The 19055-nt window shown below is 41.6% G+C and overlaps 1 protein-coding gene across 1 annotated transcript in view; it reads left to right on the forward strand.

The window, feature by feature from the left end:
• ENPP6 (ectonucleotide pyrophosphatase/phosphodiesterase 6) overlaps positions 1-19055 on the forward strand; it is a 112529-nt gene that overhangs the window by 44731 nt on the left and 48743 nt on the right. Inside the window, exon 3 of the mRNA XM_030191509.1 lies at positions 9570-9681. Coding sequence (XP_030047369.1) covers positions 9570-9681 — 112 coding nt within the window. The remainder of the gene's footprint in view (positions 1-9569; positions 9682-19055) is intronic.

Below are 19055 nucleotides of genomic sequence, written 5' to 3' on the forward strand. Positions count from 1 at the left end.
TTTAATATTTCAAGCATTGTACAAAGAATATCTTTGAAAGGAAAAACAGAGTAGGCTCCACATATTTAAGGAAAAAGCTAAATATACACAAAAAAGAACCTCACTGCTGAAAAAAAACAGTCCACACTAAAAAAAAAAAAAAAAAAGGGGTGGGGGGGAATCAAGCTATCATACCCAAACAAAACAAACCACTATAAAGAGATGTGTGAGATCAGTGCCTGAAAAGAGAAAACAACCTAAACACTGATAGTTAACAACCCTAGGAATCAAGATAGCTCTGTGTAAATATCTTTAAAAATAGTCCATTCACAAAACCATAACTTTCCCACATATTAAAGTTTGCCAGACAGCTTAGTTTAGATGGGGGAAGTACCTTTGGAATGCATTGACAGGGTGGGAAGAGTGGGATAAACAAAACGGAGCATGGAGGAGTGGCCTAGTGGTTAGAGCCCTGGTCTTGCAATCTAGAGGTGGCCAGTTCAAATCCCACTGCTGTTCCTTGTGATCTTGGGCAAGTCACTTAAGTCTCCATTGCCTCAGGTACAAACTTAGACTGTGAGCCCTCCTGGGACAGAGAAATATCCAGTGTACCTGAATGTAACTCACCTTGAGCTACTACTGAAAAAGGTGTGAACAAAATCCAAATAAATAAAGGGAGCAAGCCTTCATGTTAGGAAAGTATGGTAAATAAAAGGAAAATTAAAAAAAGAGGTTGGCATGGTTTTAAAATGAGGTACTTGAAAATGTAAAGCTGTAAAAAGCATACATGAAACTTCTGAAAGAGGAGAACAGGAAAGAATATCTGGGAAGGTGTCAGGATAAGAAAGGCTAAAGCAGAGGAAAGACTAGTTAAGCCAGTAATGCAGGTTGGAATGACCTTTTTAGATACGCCAATGAAAGAAGGAAGTACAGAAGTGGCACTGTTAAACTGAGAGATGAAAAGGAGGACCATGTGGAGAGTGACAAGGGAAAAACAGGAATACTGAATACCTTTTTTCAGCATTGTAAACAACAACAAAAGTGGAAGAATGTGTCCCAAAGGAATACATAATGGTAGTGAAATAGATGTAGGGTCTAGGTCAAGTGGAAGTAAAACCTGGACTGGCTTAGTCTGTCCTCCATGACCTGGAGCCATATGGTAACTCTAGATGTCACTTGATTTATGAAAGAAGATTTGTATGGAAGTGGAACAATTGAAAGTGAGCAAGGGCAACTTTGGGAGCCAGATGGGACACATGAGAGAGCTTACAGAAGTTCTGGCAGCTCTACTGAGTGCTCTGCTTAATCGGTTCCACAGGAGTGGGGAAGTGCAAAGGTGGTAATAGGACAAAGGTTGGTATATATAGATCAGTTAGTCTAACCTCATTGATAAGCAAATTAATGGAAGCACTCACTGCTAATGGAAAGGATAATAGTGGAACTTAAACCCAATGAATTGCAGCATCCAAGCACAGTTCTACCAGAGGGGGGTGATATGTGAAATCCCTTTGCATGGCACTTGGGAGGTAGGAATTGAGGGTGTCCAGGTTTGGATGCCAATGATTCTCCCAGTATTAAAACAAAAAGGCTCTGTCAAATGCAGAACCTTTTGTAGAATATATATAAGGATGCTGGCAAATACATGTCTTATTAACATTTGCATGGGAGCACAGATTTTGTAAAAAAAAACATACAAAAAAAGAGCAGCATCATTTGGCAACCTCCAAGTATAAATGCTGGCCCTTATACGTGAAGGTAGGGACTTTGCAACTTAAACATATAAGTGCTGCTATATATATAGTTTACTCACTTTACCTTAGATTAGAGCTATCCATTACGCAATTCAGATCATCCCTTAAGGCCTCCAACGTTCCCGTTGCCTTCCATTCCTCATTAGGTTAATCTCAGCCTTTCCCTCTACCTAGACTAACTGTTGACTCTCTTTTCTCTGGAGGGTTCTGCTGAGAAAGCATGAGTGATGTTTCATTCCCTTCCTTATTGTTCTTTCCTTCCCAGACCTTCCATCTGTGTTCAGTTGTATCCTTTCCTTCCTTTTTTTCCCTCTTGTTTTTTGTCTATACTTATCTCTCTGGTCTATATTTTTGTCATCCCTGTCTTACTTTTTAATCTCTCTTGTAAACCTCTTAGATCATTTCTATTTATAGGCAGTATATCAAATCAAACCGACCCTGACCTTGACCTTATAGTTATTTATTTATAAACATTTTATACCATTATTATGGGACAAGAATCAATTCAAAATGGTTTACAAATTAAAAAAAGAAAAATATCAGCAAGAACAATGGATTAAAACAGAAAAGATAAAATACAATGTACCAATATCAAGGCCCGAACAAATAGCAAGGTCATCAGTTTTCTCCTAAAAGCCAGCAGTGAAAGTTGATGTCTCAAATCTTGAGAAAGACAATTCCAGCCTTTTGGACCAATAACCCTGAAGGACCGTTTTCTCCAATGCACAAGCCTCAGGATATCCCAACATCTGGTTTTTGATCATAAAGTTCTCCTTGGACAGTACAGCACCAAATGTTCCTTATGGTACAATGGCCCAGATGTATCAACCAACTTGTGCATGATCATCAATCATTTAAACAGATAGCATTCTCTCACTGGGATACAATGTAGACATGCCATGTAACTGAACACTGTCCCATCCTGTCAATCTAAAAATCAAACATCCAAATATTGCTATAATTGCAGTTTGTTCAAATATTGTACCAAAACTCCATTAAAAAGGCATTACACTAATCCAAAATACACATAAACAAGGCTTGTACTATAATAAGCATAGGTACATCATCTAGATGTGGCTCGATGGACAGCATCAACCTTCATTTAGCTATAGCACTTCTAATAACCTAATACATTTGTTCACCAATACCATATCACCCCAGCATGACACCCAAGCATCGCACCTCCAAAACTCAGAGAACAGAAGCATCCCCAAGTTTCAAAAGAACTCCCAAATCAGAAGAATTTATATCTCCCATTCCCAAGTGGGTGTTTTTTGTCCCATTTATCAATAAACCACTTTCCACCAACCACGCTTGCATTTTAAAAATGTATGCATTCATATGTACATAAGTATTGCCATACTGGGACAGACCAAAGGTCCATGAAGCCCAGCATCCAGTTTCCAACAGTGGTCAATCCAGGTCACAAATACCTGGCAAGATCCCCAAAATGTACAAAACATTTTATGCTGCTTATCCCCAGAAATAAGCAGTGGAGTTTCCCCAAGTGGAGGAGTGGCCTAGTGGTTAGGGTGGTGGACTTTGGTCCTGAGGAAATGAGTTCAATTCCTGGCACAGGCAACTCTTTGTGACTCTGAGCAAATCACTTAACCCTCCATTGCCTGCCATGAGTGGGGAAAGCGCGGGGTACAAATGTAACAAAATAAATAAGTCCATTTTAATCATGGTCTATGGACTTTTCCTTTAGGAAGCCATCCAAACCTTTTAAAAACCACGTTAAGCTAACCGCCTTTACCACATTCTCTGGCAACGAATTCCAGAGTTTAATTACACATTGAGTGAAGAAAAATTTTCTCAGATTTGTTTTAAATTTAGTACTTTGTAGCTTCATTGCATGCCCCCTAGTTCTAGTATTTTTAGAAGAGTAAACAGACGCTTTACGTCTACCCGTTCCACTCCACTCATTAGTTTATAGACCTCTATCATATCTCCCCTCAGCCATCTTTACTCTAAATTGAAGAGCCCTAGCCACATTAGCCTTTCCTCATATGGGGAGTTGTCCCAGTCCCTTTATCATTTTCATCGCCCTTCTCTGCACCTTTTCTAATTTCACTATATCTTTTTTGAGATGCGGTGACCAGAATTGAACACAATATTCGAGGTGTGGTCGCACCATGGAGCGATACAAAGGTATTATAACATCCTCATTTTTGTTTTCCATTCCTTTCCTAATAATATCTAGCATTCTATTTGCTTTCTTAGCCGCCACAGCACACTGAGCAGAAGATTTCAACGTATCATCAACGTCGACACCTAGATCCCTTTCTTGGATGGTGACTCCTAATGTGGAACCTTGCATGACGTAGCTATAATTAGGGTTCCTTTTTCCCCACATGTATCACTTTGCACTTGCTCACATTAAATGTCATCTGCCATTTAGACGCCCAGTCTCCCGGTCTCATAAGGTCCTCTTGTAATTTTTCATAATCCTCTTGCGATTTAACAACTTTGAATGACAAATTTAATTACCTCCAGGTTTACAGAGATTTCATTCAGTTTCTCTGACTTGTCAGCTTTGAATACCATTTCTGGCACCGGTATCTCTCCCAAATCTTCCTCGGTCAAGACCAAAGCAAAGAATTCATTTAATCTCTCCACTATGGCTTTGTCTTCCTTGACTGCCCCTTTTACCCCTCGGTCATCTAGTGGTCCAACCAATTCTTTTGCTGGCTTCTTGCTTTTAATATATCAAAAAAAAATTTTACTATGTGTTTTTGCCACCAACGCAATCTTTTTTTCATAGACCCTCTTTGCCTTCTTTATCAGTGCTTTGCATTTGACTTGACATTCCTTATGCTGTTTCTTATTATTTTCAGTTGGTTCCTTCTTCCATTTTCTGAAGGATTTTCTTTTGGCTCTAATAGCTTCCTTCACCTCACTTTTTAACCACGCCGGCTGTCGTTTGGTCTTCCATCCTTCTTTTTTAATACGCGGAATATATTTGGCCTGGGCTTCCAGGATGGTATTTTTGAACAGCATCCATGCCTGATGTAAATTTTTGACCTTCGCAGCCGCCCCTCTAAGTTTTTTTTTCACAGTTCTTCTCATTTTATCATATGGGGGCATAATCGAATGGTGCCGGCCATCTATATGGCCGGCCTCGTAAGGTGGCATCCCGACCATATTATCGAAATAAGATAGCTGGCTATATTTCTTTTTGAGAATACGGTCGGAGCCGGCCAAATCTCAGCATTTGAGCCAGCTTTAGAGATGGCCGGTATTGGTTTCCAGTGATAATGGAAACTAATGCCGGCGATCTCAAACCCGGCCAAATCCAAGGCATTTGGTCATGGGAGGAGCCAACATTTGTAGTGCACTGGTCCACCTGACATGCCAGGACACCAACCGGACACCCTAGGGGGCACTGCAGTGGACTTCAAAAATTGCTCCCAGGTGCATAGCTCCCTTACCTTGGGTGCTGAGCCCCCCCAAATCCCCCCCAAAACCCACTCTCCACAATTCTACACCACTACCATAGCCCTAAGGGGTGAAGGGGGGCACTTATATGTGGGTACAGTGGGTTTTGGGGGGGGGGTTGAAGGGTTCACATTTACCACCACAAGTGTAACAGATGGGGGGGATGGGCCTGGGTTCACCTGCCTGACGTGCACTGCACCCACAAAACACTGCTCCAGGGACCGGCATACTGCTGTCATGGAGCTGGGTATGACACTTCAGGCTGGCATAGAGGCTGGCAAAAAAATGTTTAAAAACATTTTTGGGGGGGTGGGAGTGGGTTGGTGACCACTGGGGGAGTAAGGGGAGGTGATCCCCAATTCCCTCCGGTGGTTATCTGGTCAATTGGGGCATTTTTTTCAGGCTTGGTCCTAAAAATAAATGGACCAATTGAAGCCGACCAAATGGTCGTCAGAGCCGGCCGTCTTTTTTCCATTATCAGCCGAAGCCGGCCAACTCGTAACCACGCCCTCGTCCCGCCTTCCGTACCCTGCCGACACGCCCCCTTGCACTTTGGCTGGCTCTGTGACAGAAAGCAGTTGGAGCCGGCCAAAATTGGCTTTTGATTATACCGTTTCTGCCGGGTTTAGAAGATGGCCTGCCATCTCCCGATTTGTGTTGGAAGATGGCCGGCCATCGCCTTCAAAAATAAGCAGGATAGTTTCCTTTTTTTAAAGTTAAATGCTAACGTATAGGATTTCCTCCGTATACTTACTCCAAAGCTAATATCAAATCTGATCATATTATGATCACTGCTTCCAAGCGGCCCCAGCACCATTACCTCCCACACCAGATCATGCAATCCACTAAGGACTAGTTCTAGAATTTCCTTCTCTTATCGGCTGCATAAAGCAGTCCTTGATTTCGTCATGGAATTTTATCTCCCTAGCATGCCCTGATGTTACATTTACCGATGGATTATTGAATTCCTATGCCCAGCCAGGGGCACCAACATTTGAATATCAGCATGAGTAAAAACCAACCATCCGTATTTCTGAATAATACCAGCCAAAGGGGACAAATAAATATTAAATAACAGAAGCAACAAGGGGGAACCCTGTGGTTTATGGTTTATTAGGACTTTATGTACCTCTCTTCATGGGGAACACTGCAGAGTGGTTTACAATCAATGCTAACAAAAAAGAAAAATAAGAGGAAAGGGAATGCAAGCAAATGGATAGGATAAAGGAAAAGGTAGAACTAAAATACTAATATAGTGAGAAAGTCGGAGTCATCATCCTGGCAGAAATCTCCTCGACCCTGCCCTAATCCATAGGCTTCTTAGAAAAGATAGGTCTTCAAAGCAGATTTAAATTTGGGGAAAGAGGCTTCAATGCAAAGTGATTTTGGTAATGCATTCCAAAGAGTTGAGGCAATACAAAAAATGGCACAATCTCTTGTAGTGGTGAATTTAGACATTGGAGAAGAAGGAACACAAAGTCTATTATCATGCAGGGAACACAAACAGCGAGAAGGTGTGTAATGAGTTATAAAAGAGGAAAAGTAGGAAGGAGTCATAGTGTAGATGACCTTGTGAGTAAGCATTAGAACCTTATAATGGATTCAAAATGAAACGGGAAGCCAATGGTGCTGAATGAGAAGGGGGGAAGTTTACTCGATCATACTTGCACGTGAAAGAATCCTCATGGTGGTGTTTTGGGTGGATTGAAGTCTCTTGAGTACATGTTGTGGGAGACCAGAGTAAATGATATTACAGTAATCAAGTTTTGAAACAAATAATGCCAAAAATGCACTTGGGAACTAATATCCCCTATCTTTACAAAAAAAGGACTGGTCCTGCAAAAGATAACTCAACCACTGCAATACTTGTCCCTGAATACCCTAAGGCCACACAACGGCCCAACAAAACAGATTGCTCAACCAGATCAAAAGCTGAGGAAAGTCTACTGACAATAACTCAGAAATATTCTTATCCCATCTTAACATGGCCAAAATGAAGTTTGTCCCACTGTATGGTCTAAAATCACCTTAGGACTTATCTAATAAAAATGTTATCATCCTAATCATCAGATATTTGGAATATCACAGAATTGTTCCATTTCAGAAAACTGTCTGGCTGATATTCAAAGTGATTTAGGTGGGCAGGCGCTTCTCCTAACCTATTGCCTAAGTGGTGATATTCAGCGGCACTTAAGCAGATAATGCCACTGAATATCACCACAGACTGCCCAACAAAAAAGTGGGCAGATCAGGGGCAGTGCTGGGGGTTGCACTGCTCAAAAGCTGTCCTAACTTCACCCACCTAGCTATGTGGGCACCGGCACTGAATATTGGCCGGGACCTACATAACTACTTTGTACCTAAAAAGATCCCCCCAATCTCCCTTGGAGCCTTAAAAAGTGCCCCCTCCCGCCTACCCCCCGGCTCCAGGAAGCAAAGCTCTTCCTCTCCCTCCCGGACTGAGCTCCCCCACCCCCAACCCCCCAGGTCTAGGTAGGCCCCCCAAGACCTACCTCTATTCCTGGTGGTCCTAGTGGGGTCATTGGGTAAAGGAAAGAAGCCCCCTCACTCCTGCCCCATGCGGCTGCCTGTGTAAAAAGACTGCCGTGACCTTTCATGTAGCTCTCGATACTTCGTGTTGTACCATGAGCTGCTGTGAGAGATCACGGTAGCCATGTCGCAGACAGCCACAAGGGACAGGAGCAAGGGGGCTTTGCTTCTGCTCCCAATGACCCCACTAGGACCACCAGGGATAGAAGTAGGCCCGGGGGGGGGGGGCGCTATCTAGAACTCGAGGGGGGATGGGGGGGTTATTCTGGGGAGGGGAGGGGTAGGAGGGAGGGAACAGATTTGAAGGCCAGGAGGGGGATTAGGGGGTTCTTTGTATGTACAAAATAGCTATACAGATCCCAGCTGATATTCAGATGGGGCCCACATAACTTCTTATGTGGGCCTTGACTGAATATCAGCTGGGACCCACATAAACTCTGGCAACCAAGCCACATAAAATTAGCACCAGATAATTGTCTGCACATGGTCCAACACTGAATATCTGGGGCTAATATAGCCGACAATGGTAAGTGTTTAAAAATAGGCTTACCATCGCCAGCTGAATATCAGAGGGTATATATTTAAATTGGATTAATTAAGCAATGGTGATGTTAAAGTTTTGTTTTTCCTCTCATAGGTTAAAAAAAATTAAAAAATGAGGAAATAAGGGCATTAATATCCTCCGTTCTCGTGTTAAGCTTGGTTGAAAAGAACACTTTTATGACAGGTGCACTTACTTCAGGAAGGGAAAGAGTAACAATCCAAGAAGGCCTAGGATAAATTCAAAGAACCCTTGGTTGCAAAGAAATGAAGAAAAAGCCAAAAATCAAGTGGTGTCTATAGCATTTGCAAACGGAACCAGATTAGACAGATTTAGATGATCTATGTGTTTCCTATTGATTCTCATAGTCTAAGTTTCCAAGAACATAACATATTAGTGTTCTTCATTTCGAGGCCCGGGATCACTGTTCCTCTAAGCTGAGCAGAAGTCCTCCACCTACAGTGCTGTCAGTGAGGGGTGCTGTTTCACTATCACATTTTCAATAGTGAGGGACAGGCAAGTTCTGCAGAACTCCAGAGAACCTGCCTGTCCTTAGCGATTGAAAACACAATATTGAAGCACCACCCCCTACTGGTAGCAATGCAGTTGGAGGACCCCCGCTCAGCTTAGAGGGAACAGTGCCTGGGAGCCAAAGGTGGTCCTCACTGATCACGTGTGGCTCCCTAACTCTCTTCTCACAATACATATTTACCCCCACCTTGTCCAAAAATGGCTGCTGACACTGTCTCTAGACAACTGTTCTGTTTTCCCACAGGACCGTGGGGCTCTTAGTGAATCTGAGTTACATAGCATACAAACTTCCATGCTATTCTTGAAGGCTGTGCAAACAGTGAAGAAATTTGAATACCACACAAATCAAGCTCACCAAGAGCCACATGATGCTGGAAGAAGGTAGAACAGCTGTCCCAGAGGCAGTGCCTGTGGCAAGACTCTAAGAAAGGTCAAGAAGTATTAATAAACCAAGGGGAGATGTAGCTTAGAGGAATTGGCAATAGGATGATGGTGGGAGTTGAAATTGATTGGGATACAGCTGGGGGAGAATATATTGGGGGAAGAGATATTTCGGAGAAAAAGTGGATTAGAGGAGACAAGATGGACTGTGGGAACACCAACTGCTTTATCTAGCACCAGTCCTGGCTCTCACTCTGAAGTCTTTTTGCCAATGTGGCCTTCTCTTCAAATGTACTGAAGGTCACTGGAAAATATCATACTGTTAAGCCAATGCAAAGTTTCTGGGTTTGGATTAAAGTCATCATTCCCTTCGTTTTAAAATAATTTTCTTACTGCAGGTTGTGAAGTGGAAATCCTTGGTGTCAGGCCGAATTACTGTCGAGCATATTCCTCTAACACATCAGATGCTGAATTTGACATAGCTGTTAAGGATGCGCTTCAGTCCTTGAGGTAAGATATATAGTCCAAAGATCATGTTCAAGCATAAAGAGAAAGGCTATGAGGATGATTTTTTACTCTATAATCTATAAAGAAAAAGACTTACAAAATATACAGGGAATAATATTTAGCTGGTGGCAGTCATCATTTTGGGGATTGAAACCCACAGGTCTACAAAGGGTAACGCCTAGGACAGAACACTTAGGGGTCTAATAGGTAGGCAAGGATAGACCAACATGGACACAAAAGGCAATCAAGCCAAAGACTCACAACTGGATCTCCTCCAGTCAGGAAGACTACAATCAGTCTCACAAGACAAGTAAGGTTGGTATTTCTAAGTAATTTATAGCAGCTGCAATGCCAGTGTTTACATGTACCACCTTGCACATCAATGTGCTTTGAAAATCTCATTCTATAAGTGTAGACCACAGCATTGCCCATGAAAACCTTCCCTTATATATGTGGAAATATGAACATGCTAGGCACATCTTCATTATATCGCTGTCCAGCGGCAATCCTTGGTCGGCGGCCACCCGGGGCGGTTCGCCGCTGCGCACCCCCTCGGGTGTAGCATGACACCCCCTCGAGTGCAGCATGACACCCCCCCTTGGCGCATCAACACCTCCCCTGAATGCAATCTTGCTTGCTGGGAGCAGCCACGCGGCTGTCGGTTCCGCTGGTTCCCTGCTCCCTCTGCCCCGAACAGGAAGTAACCTATTCCGGGGCAGAGGGAGCAGGGAACCAGCAGAGCTTACAGTCGCGTGGCTGCTTTCTGCACCCCCAGTGGCGTGCACCCAGGGCGGACCACCCCTACCGCTCCGCCCTCGGTATGCCACTGTCGCTGTTCCCATGTGGTTGCATGTGGAAATCACAATTTGTCTATGTCACAAAATGCCTAGACACCCACCTGGGGTTACCTTGTGGCCACTTAGAGGGTCTATCCCCAGCATATCTCAGGCCCATCTACACTTGTCACTTGTGCTCTGCACTAGCATCCTCCTCCCAGCAACTGGGTCTCAACCACCTCTGGGCGAGTCTCGTGCTCTCAAATGATCCCCAGTGATTTCTAGGTTACTGGGACTACACTCCCAGTGGTCCCACAGTTCCCAGAAAGCACTCACAGACCCAACCACCAGGATTCTTTATCAGTCCAGACAGACACAGGCAATAAACAATTGTTTTATTGTCTTAAAATTATACTCAACAATAAACAGAAAATGTGCAATCAGCAAACAATAACAGGTAACTAAAATATGGATCAATTATAACACTAACTAAACATTTATTTACTTTCTAATAAGTATCTGGGGAGATCAGGACATATAGCTGTTCACCAGTTATCAAATATAACTGTTTTTTAACAGGGCTTCAGCAAAGAGCTCTTTCTCCCTCTTCTCCTGGGCTGAAACTGAAGCAACAGCCAGCAACTGCTAGGTAATTTCAAACTCCAGGCCAATCAGAGCCCAGAACAGCAATATTTGAAAAAAGCTGGTTACATTACTACAGGCATTTCCTTTATCTGTGTTAACTAAAGAAGGGAAAGTTCAGTTTTTTATAACAGCTTAAAACATAACATGCACCACCTGTGCAAAACTAAAGAAATGCACTTCGAGATTTAATAAAGACAGATTTACAGGCTTAAAACACACTGTTCTGTCTCAGTCTAACTATCTGTATAGTGAAAAGGTGGAAAGAGGGTGGCAACCCAAAACTAAATGTATAGTGCTGATATTCAACTGTCATATGAAAGATCTTGCAAGAGCGGGTGCTCAGGATATTCAGATACATTTCCATATCTTGAGCCTTCAATGCATGTGAAATTATCTCATGCACAACTATTGTAAATATCTTGAAAATCAGATTGGCTGTGAGGTCACCAGGAGAGGTCTGGCAAATTACTACTACTACTACTACTATTTAGCATTTCTATAGCGCTACAAGGCGTACGCAGCGCTGCACAAACATAGAAGAAAGACAGTCCCTGCTCAAAGAGCTTACAATCTTGACATATAAAGCTGTCGATAAGAAAACCTGAATTACCGGATCTCTATGCATTACTAAGAAAGAACACTTTAGAAACTTATTAAGGAATAATTTTAATAAATCACTCACCACAGCTGAACTTTAAGAAAAACACCAGTGTGCCATCCCCTATAAGCAGGACAAGTGTAAATTTGTAACAAATCCACATACTCTCTAATATTTTACCAAACTTCACACCATTCAGCTCTTTTCATTTCATTTTCTTATACAGAAAAACCTGTTGTGGATTAGTGTTCCTTCTTATTAGAAGTGCTAGGAAATAAAATGCACACAGCAGAAAAACACAATCCTTTTAAAAAGTAAATTGCCACCTTCTGTTTTACCAAGTTCTTCCAAATTTATTATATAGATATATAGGGATAAAAAAAATGAAACAAAATCAAAAACCAAAACAGGGAAACCCAAAACAAAATTCCTAAACAAAAGGGTAACCCAATGAGTAATGTTGAGATCCAAACACTAAACCCTTTGTTTACTAAGCTGCGCTAATGGCTGCTACATGGCATTAGCACACGGCTGCTGCTAGCGTGGCTTAGTAAACAGGGGGGTAAGTAACCAATGAAAGTCTAAAATGTTTCGTGATATAGGAGCCCTTAGTATCCCTTCCTTCACCCTCTCAATCAGAGGGGACAGCGTAAATGTCACAATACAGGTCTAACCTGCTATAATGAATGGCTGCTGTTGAGACCGCTAACACAAAGCAGGTAAACCACTGTATACCATCACACTATCATCGGTACTCCCAATGTGCATAAATGTGCCCAAATTAGAAAATAAAACACTTTTGAATCTCAACAAAATTCTAAATATAGGACGTTGTAGAACAGAAGCTATCACTAAAAATTCAAAAAACAAATACTCCATTAATATCAAGTCTATGTACACTTATCTGTAAATGAAAAACAATGCACTTCTTTATCAGAGCTCTACAGAACTGTTTCGATAATCTTTCATCAGGACCCCCCCCCCCCTTTGCCTTTCTGTGAAGTAACAACCATACACAATCCATGTCTGTTAGCTTTCAAAATGGTGACCCTTTCAATTTAGGCCTTAAGGGATTTGACAATATTTGTTGTCTAGTTTTGCAGATGACTGACGGAATGAAAGAAGATTCTTGACCTATCTGGGATTGTGATACATGGCCATGTCTGTCTTACATCCTGGAATATTAGCAACCTTGGCTTTTTCCACTTACTGTGCACAGAATGTCTTGGCATCATCTCAGTTTAATAATTTTGTGCTTTAAGGTCGCCTGTCTGGTGTATATTAAATAGTTTAGCAACCTTAGTGGGTAATTTTATAACAGGCCACCTATGTATAAAGGCCTATTTCATAAAGACATGCAGAGGGGAATTTTCGATTTATGTTTAAATCTGACTTTGGACGTTTTGCCCAAAATATCTCAAATTCAAGTAGCAATATAATAATTTTTGGAAATGAAAAACGTTTATCTTTTTGTTTCGAAAGCAGCCTTTTTCTAGATGTTGCTGTGCTCAGTGCGTTTATCTTTTTGGACCATTAAAAAAAAAGGTCCAAGTGAAAAATGCACAAAATCAAGCCATTGAGATGTAGGAGGAGCCAGCATTCTTAGTAGACTGGCCACACAGACATTCCAGCAGAGCAGTGGGGCACCCTAGGGGACATTGCAAAGGACTTCACCTAAAAGCAATACTGGGACAGAACAAAGGTCCATCAAACCCAGCATCCTGTTTCCAACAGTGGCCAATCCAGGTCAAAAGTAAAATAGATTTTATGCTGCTTATCCTAGAATATGCAGTGGATTTTCCCAAGTTCATCTTAATAATGGCTTATGGACTTTTCTTTTAGGAAATTATCCAAACCTTTTTCAAACCCCGCAAAGCTAACTACTTTTAACACATTTTCTGGCAATGAATTCAAGAGTTTAATTACATGATGAGTGAAGAAATATTTTCTCCGATTCATTTTAAATGTACTGCTTTGTAGTTTTATTGCGTGCTTCCTAGTCCTAGTATTTTTAGAAGCAGTAAACAATTGATTCACGTCTATCTATTAAATTCCATTAATTATTTTATAGACCTCTATCATATTTTCCCTCAGCCATCTCTTCTCCAAGCTAAAGAGCCCTAGCTGCTTTAGCCTTTCCTCAAAGAGAACTCACCCCATCACCTTTATCATGTTTGTTGCCCTTCTCTGTACCTATTCTAATTCCTCCATTTCTTTTGTGAGATGCGGTGACTAGAACTACACACAATATTTGAGATGTGGACGCAATGGAGCAATAAAAAGGCATTATAACACCCTCATTTTTGTTTTCCATTTCTTTCTTAATAATTCCTAACATTATATTTGCTTTATTAGCCACCGCTGCACACTAAGCAGAGGGTTTCAATGTATCATCGATGACAACTAGATCCCTTTCCTGGTCGGTGACTCCTAATGTGGAACCTTGCATCATGTAGCTATAGTTTGGGTTCCTCTTTCCCACATGCGTCACTTTGCACTTGCTCACATTAAACCTCATCTGCCATTTAGACGCCCAGTCTCCCAGTCTTGTAAGGTCCTCTTGTAATTTTTCACAATCCTCCCACGATTTAACGACTTTGACTAACTTTGTGTCATCAGCAAATTTAATTACCTCACTAGTTACTCCCATTTCTAGATCATTTATGAATATATTAAAAAAACAATGTTCCCAGAACAGGCCCCTGGGGAACCCCACTATTCTACCCTTCTTCATTGAGAATACTGACCATCTAACCCTAATTTCTGTTTTCTATCTTTTAACCAGTTTTTAATCCACATTAGTACACTCCCTCTTATCCCATGACTCTCCAATTTCCTTTGGAGTCTTTCATGAAGTACTTTGTCAAATGCCTTTTGAAAATCCAGATACACAATATCAACCAGCTCACCTTTATTTACATATTTGTTCACCCTTTCATAGAAATATAATAGATTGGTGAGGCAAGATTTCCCTTTACAAAATCCATGTTGGTTTTGTCTCATTAATCCATGATTTTGAATATGCTCTGAAAATTTGTTTTTTATAATAATCTCTACTATTTTGCCCAGCAGAGACATCAGGCTCACTGGTCTATGATTTGCACGATCACCTCTGGAACCTTTCTTTAAAAATCAGCGTTACATTGGCCACCCTCCAATCTTCCGGTATCATGATGGATTTTAAAGATAAATTATATATTACTAACAATAGCTCTGCAAGTTCATTTTTCAATTCTATCAGTACTCTGGGATGAATACCATCCAGTCCAGGTGATTTGCTACTCTATAATTTGTCAAATTGCGCCATTACATTTTCCATGTTTATAGAGATTTCATTCAGTTTCGCAGACTTGTCAGCCTTGAATATGTTTTCCGGCACCCGTATCTCTCCCAAATCTTCGGTGAAAACTGAAGCAAAGAATTCATGTAATCTCTCCTCTATGGCTTTGTCTTCCCTGAGTGCCCCTTTTACCTTTCAGTCATCTAGCAGTCACCATTTCTTCCTTATTATTGTATAGTCAGTCCTCCAAAACCCACCAAAAACTTACTGTACCCAACTGTACATCACCACAATAGTCCTTATGGCTACAGGTGTCATCTATATGTGGGTACAGTAGATTTTTGGTAGGTTTTGAAGAGCTCATACTTTCCATCACAAGCATGACAGTTAGAGTAGATTATGGGCCTGGGTCCCTTTCTCTACAGTGCACTGCACTGACCACTCTGCTACTCCAGGGACCTGCTTGCTGCTCTAATAGGACTGCCTATAACATCTGAGGCTGTTATAGAGGCTGGTATGTACTGTTTCTTTCACAACTATGGAGAGTGGGAGGGGGTCAGTGATCACTGGGGGAATAAGGGAGTGGGGTCATGCCTTTTTAATCCCTCCAGTGGTCATCTTGTCATTTAGGTCACCTTTTTCTGACTTAGTTGTGATAAAAACAAGTCTAGACCAAAACATTTAAATTGTACCACAGGATATTTTTGTTTTGTTCCATTACGGCAGAAAAACATCCAGTCTTAGGAATGCCCAAATCTCACCTCCAGCATGCCCTGGATATGCCCCCTTGTGATTTGAATGCACTGCTGACAAACTGCACACCAAAGCATTTTATGTTTCAACAATTTTTTATTGATGAGGTCACATGGTATACAATTCCATCTCAGTCAATATAAATCGTATAACAGCGAAGTCTAGTACATATTACTAAACCTGAAATGTCCATCACCAATGTTTTCCAAACTTTTCTCCCCTATCCCTTCCTTCTTGTCTTCTCCTATATCTATAATGTGTACATGTATAATTACTGTGCAGTTGCTTAACTATTAACAATAAACTTTTATATGAAACTCCAATATTTATAACTCGTGTTTTACTCAGTGTATTATCCCAACAATATTTACTGGTGGGTCCTCTTAATGTGCTCCTTCAAAGGATTGTTCTCCTATCTAATAATACACATGTCCCTCTATTATGCATTGAACATTACCCTTCCCACTCCTATACCCCCCTCCCCCCAACCTCCCTCCCCCTCTACTCACTTAAAATGTTCTCTAAACATCATGGTTGGTTAGCTCTACCTCTGCACATGCTATTCCTACCAGAGTGTAAAATATTGGTCTTGCTTCTTTTGGCACTGTGCTCCTCTTATAATAGGGGCAGATTATTGAGCACTGCGCTTCTCGCTTTATGTGAGATACTGTGTAAATATCTGTTCCAAATTGAAATAAAGGCTTTTCTTTTCTTTGGGATGCCGCGTGCCGCTCTAGCCTCCCATAACATCAACTCATGAAATTTATTCCTCCAAAACCAGATGGTGGGTGGTTCCTCTTGCAACCAATGCCTCAGTATACATTTTTTCCCCACTGCGTATGCCTTACCCAGTAATAGATCCATGTTCTTGTCTGATAGCTCATAGGCCCCCCTTTTGTTTAATAACACTCCTCTCCACGAGGGAATTAGTCTGTGGCCTATGAGAGTCTCAAGGTAATTATGGATCCTTTTCCAGAATATTTTCACTTTGATACAACTCCAAAATGCATGCAGAAGTGTATTTCTCCCTTGTCTACACTTTACACACTGAGCATCCGGTGCACAGCCCGCTCTTGCTGCCTGTGTTTGTGCCATGTATCCCCTATGTAATATCCTATACTGGCTCTCCTGTAGCTCTGCCCCGCTAACTTGCCTGGGGATATCTTTTATCAGTTTTGCAAAATTTACTCCCTTCAATTCATATCCCAGGTCTTTGCTCCAAGCCTCTATGAGTGCTCCATAGTTTGGGGGCGGACAGAGCGACAGCAGGGCCCGGTGCAAACTAGATATGGAAACGTGACCATGTGCATCCCCTTTTAAGAATTCTCTGAGTTTTTGTCCTAATTTTGTGCCCAATGCCTCTTGATCTAAGCTGTACCAATAGTGATGTAATTGTCTGTATGTAAAGTGATCTTTGTTAGTTAGAGAAAGTCTCTGCCTTAGGTCTTGAAATGTATACAAACCTCCTTCCTCATTTACTATGTGTTCCATTAGGCTGATTCCCATGTCTGCCCATCTCTTAATTAACCTAGCCTCCAGTCCAGGTGGAAAATCTCCATTCCCCTGGAGTGGAAGCTGATTGCTAATATTTGGGTTTTGATTCCAAACTGTCATAAGAAAGCGCCAGACCTGTCTTAAAGGTAGTAACAGAATACTTGTCTTGCATGTTGGCGGTAAACTTTGTGATTGGGCCTGTATTAGAAAGTTTACATGCCAAGGGCGATATAGTGCCTGTTCCCAACTGACTGGAGTAAATTGTTCTGTATTAAGTATCCAATCCCGAAGGTGCCTCAGTAGACATGCTTGATTGTACCGTCGAAGATTTGGGAGACCCAATCCTCCCTGTTCCCAGTTATCATATAGATATTCTAATCGCATCTTTGATTCCCCCCCCCCCATAAGAATTTCCTACATATGCTATTCAATTTCCGGACATCTCTTCGTAATAAGTGTATTGACATAACTTGTAAAATGTAAAGCCATCTTGGGAATATTATCATTTTAAATAAGTTGATTCTGCCCATCAATGACAAAGGCAGATGGTTCCATTGCTCCAAGGAGGAACCTCTATCCCCTAACAGCTTCTCTATATTTAGTTGGTATAATTTATCTACATCCATGGACAGTCTCACTCCTAAATAACGAAAAGACTCATCTGCCCATTTTAATGGCACCCTTTCTAGCCAATTCCCCTCTTGCCACTCCTGTCTTTGTAATGCTTCAGACTTTTCTAAATTTAATTTGAAGCCAGAAAAATTTCCATACTCTTCCATACATTCCAAAAGAGCAGGCAGTGAGGTGTTGGGTTGGGTCACATGAACTAGCAAGTCATCGGCAAAAGCTGCAATTTTGAAAATATTATCTCCTATTTTTACCTGTATGTCTGGTGTCCACTGAATATCTCTAATCAGGGGGTCTAATGTTAAAATGAATAATAAAGGCGAAAGTGGGCATCCTTGCCTGGTGCCACGAAATATAGAGAAGGGGGGAGATAGTATACCATTGGCACACCAAAGCATTTTTAAAAAATGGCTTTCAAAAATAGCAATTTGAATATTTTGGCAAGCAAAACATCCAAATGCCAATTTATGCCACTTTTTAAACATTTTTCTCTTTCAAAAATGAGCCCCATAGATGGGCATTTTCAAAAGAATATCAAGTTAGAATAAGAGCTATCATGCCCCTCACCTGATTCAGAAAGCCTCTAGAATCCAGCAGTATGCCATGCCTATAAGTCTTGTGAGTATTTACTTCCTGGTTGCTGCACATCATTTTTATAGCCCTAGATGGGGTGCTGACAGATGACCCCACTTCCTGGCTAGGGATATATAAGGAAGTGCTCTACACTCCTTCAGTCAACAACAGACTTCCAGAGTTGTGCTACTCCAGTGTTCGGTGCCTGGCCAGTTCCTGGTTCCAGTCCTGCTTTTTCCAGTCCTATCTGTTCCTGCTTCCCGGTGCAAGAGGATAGTACAATCTCCTGGTGGGCAGGTCCTGGCTACAGGAGTACTTCCTACTTCACCAGGGTGATGCTCTCCTTCTAGGAGACCTCCATCCTCCAAGGCAGCACAGGCGCTGCCAGACTGGAGGTGGACTTCTCTACAACATCCCTGTAGGTCTCCTCTATGTATCTCTCTGTCTCCCTCAATTCCACCAAGTCTGCTACTCTAGCCTTAAGAGAACGGATCCGCTCACCAACTGCAAGATAATCATACATGGGACACTCAATGCAAAATACTTGAATATTGTTTGCACTATATTGCATTTGTTTATTGCTGTGACTAATAAATTAACAATTTTGATTTTTAAGTCATCAGTGTGTGTG

The sequence above is a fragment of the Microcaecilia unicolor genome, chromosome 2 (assembly GCF_901765095.1).
Source record: "Microcaecilia unicolor chromosome 2, aMicUni1.1, whole genome shotgun sequence".
Classification (NCBI taxonomy): domain Eukaryota; kingdom Metazoa; phylum Chordata; class Amphibia; order Gymnophiona; family Siphonopidae; genus Microcaecilia; species Microcaecilia unicolor.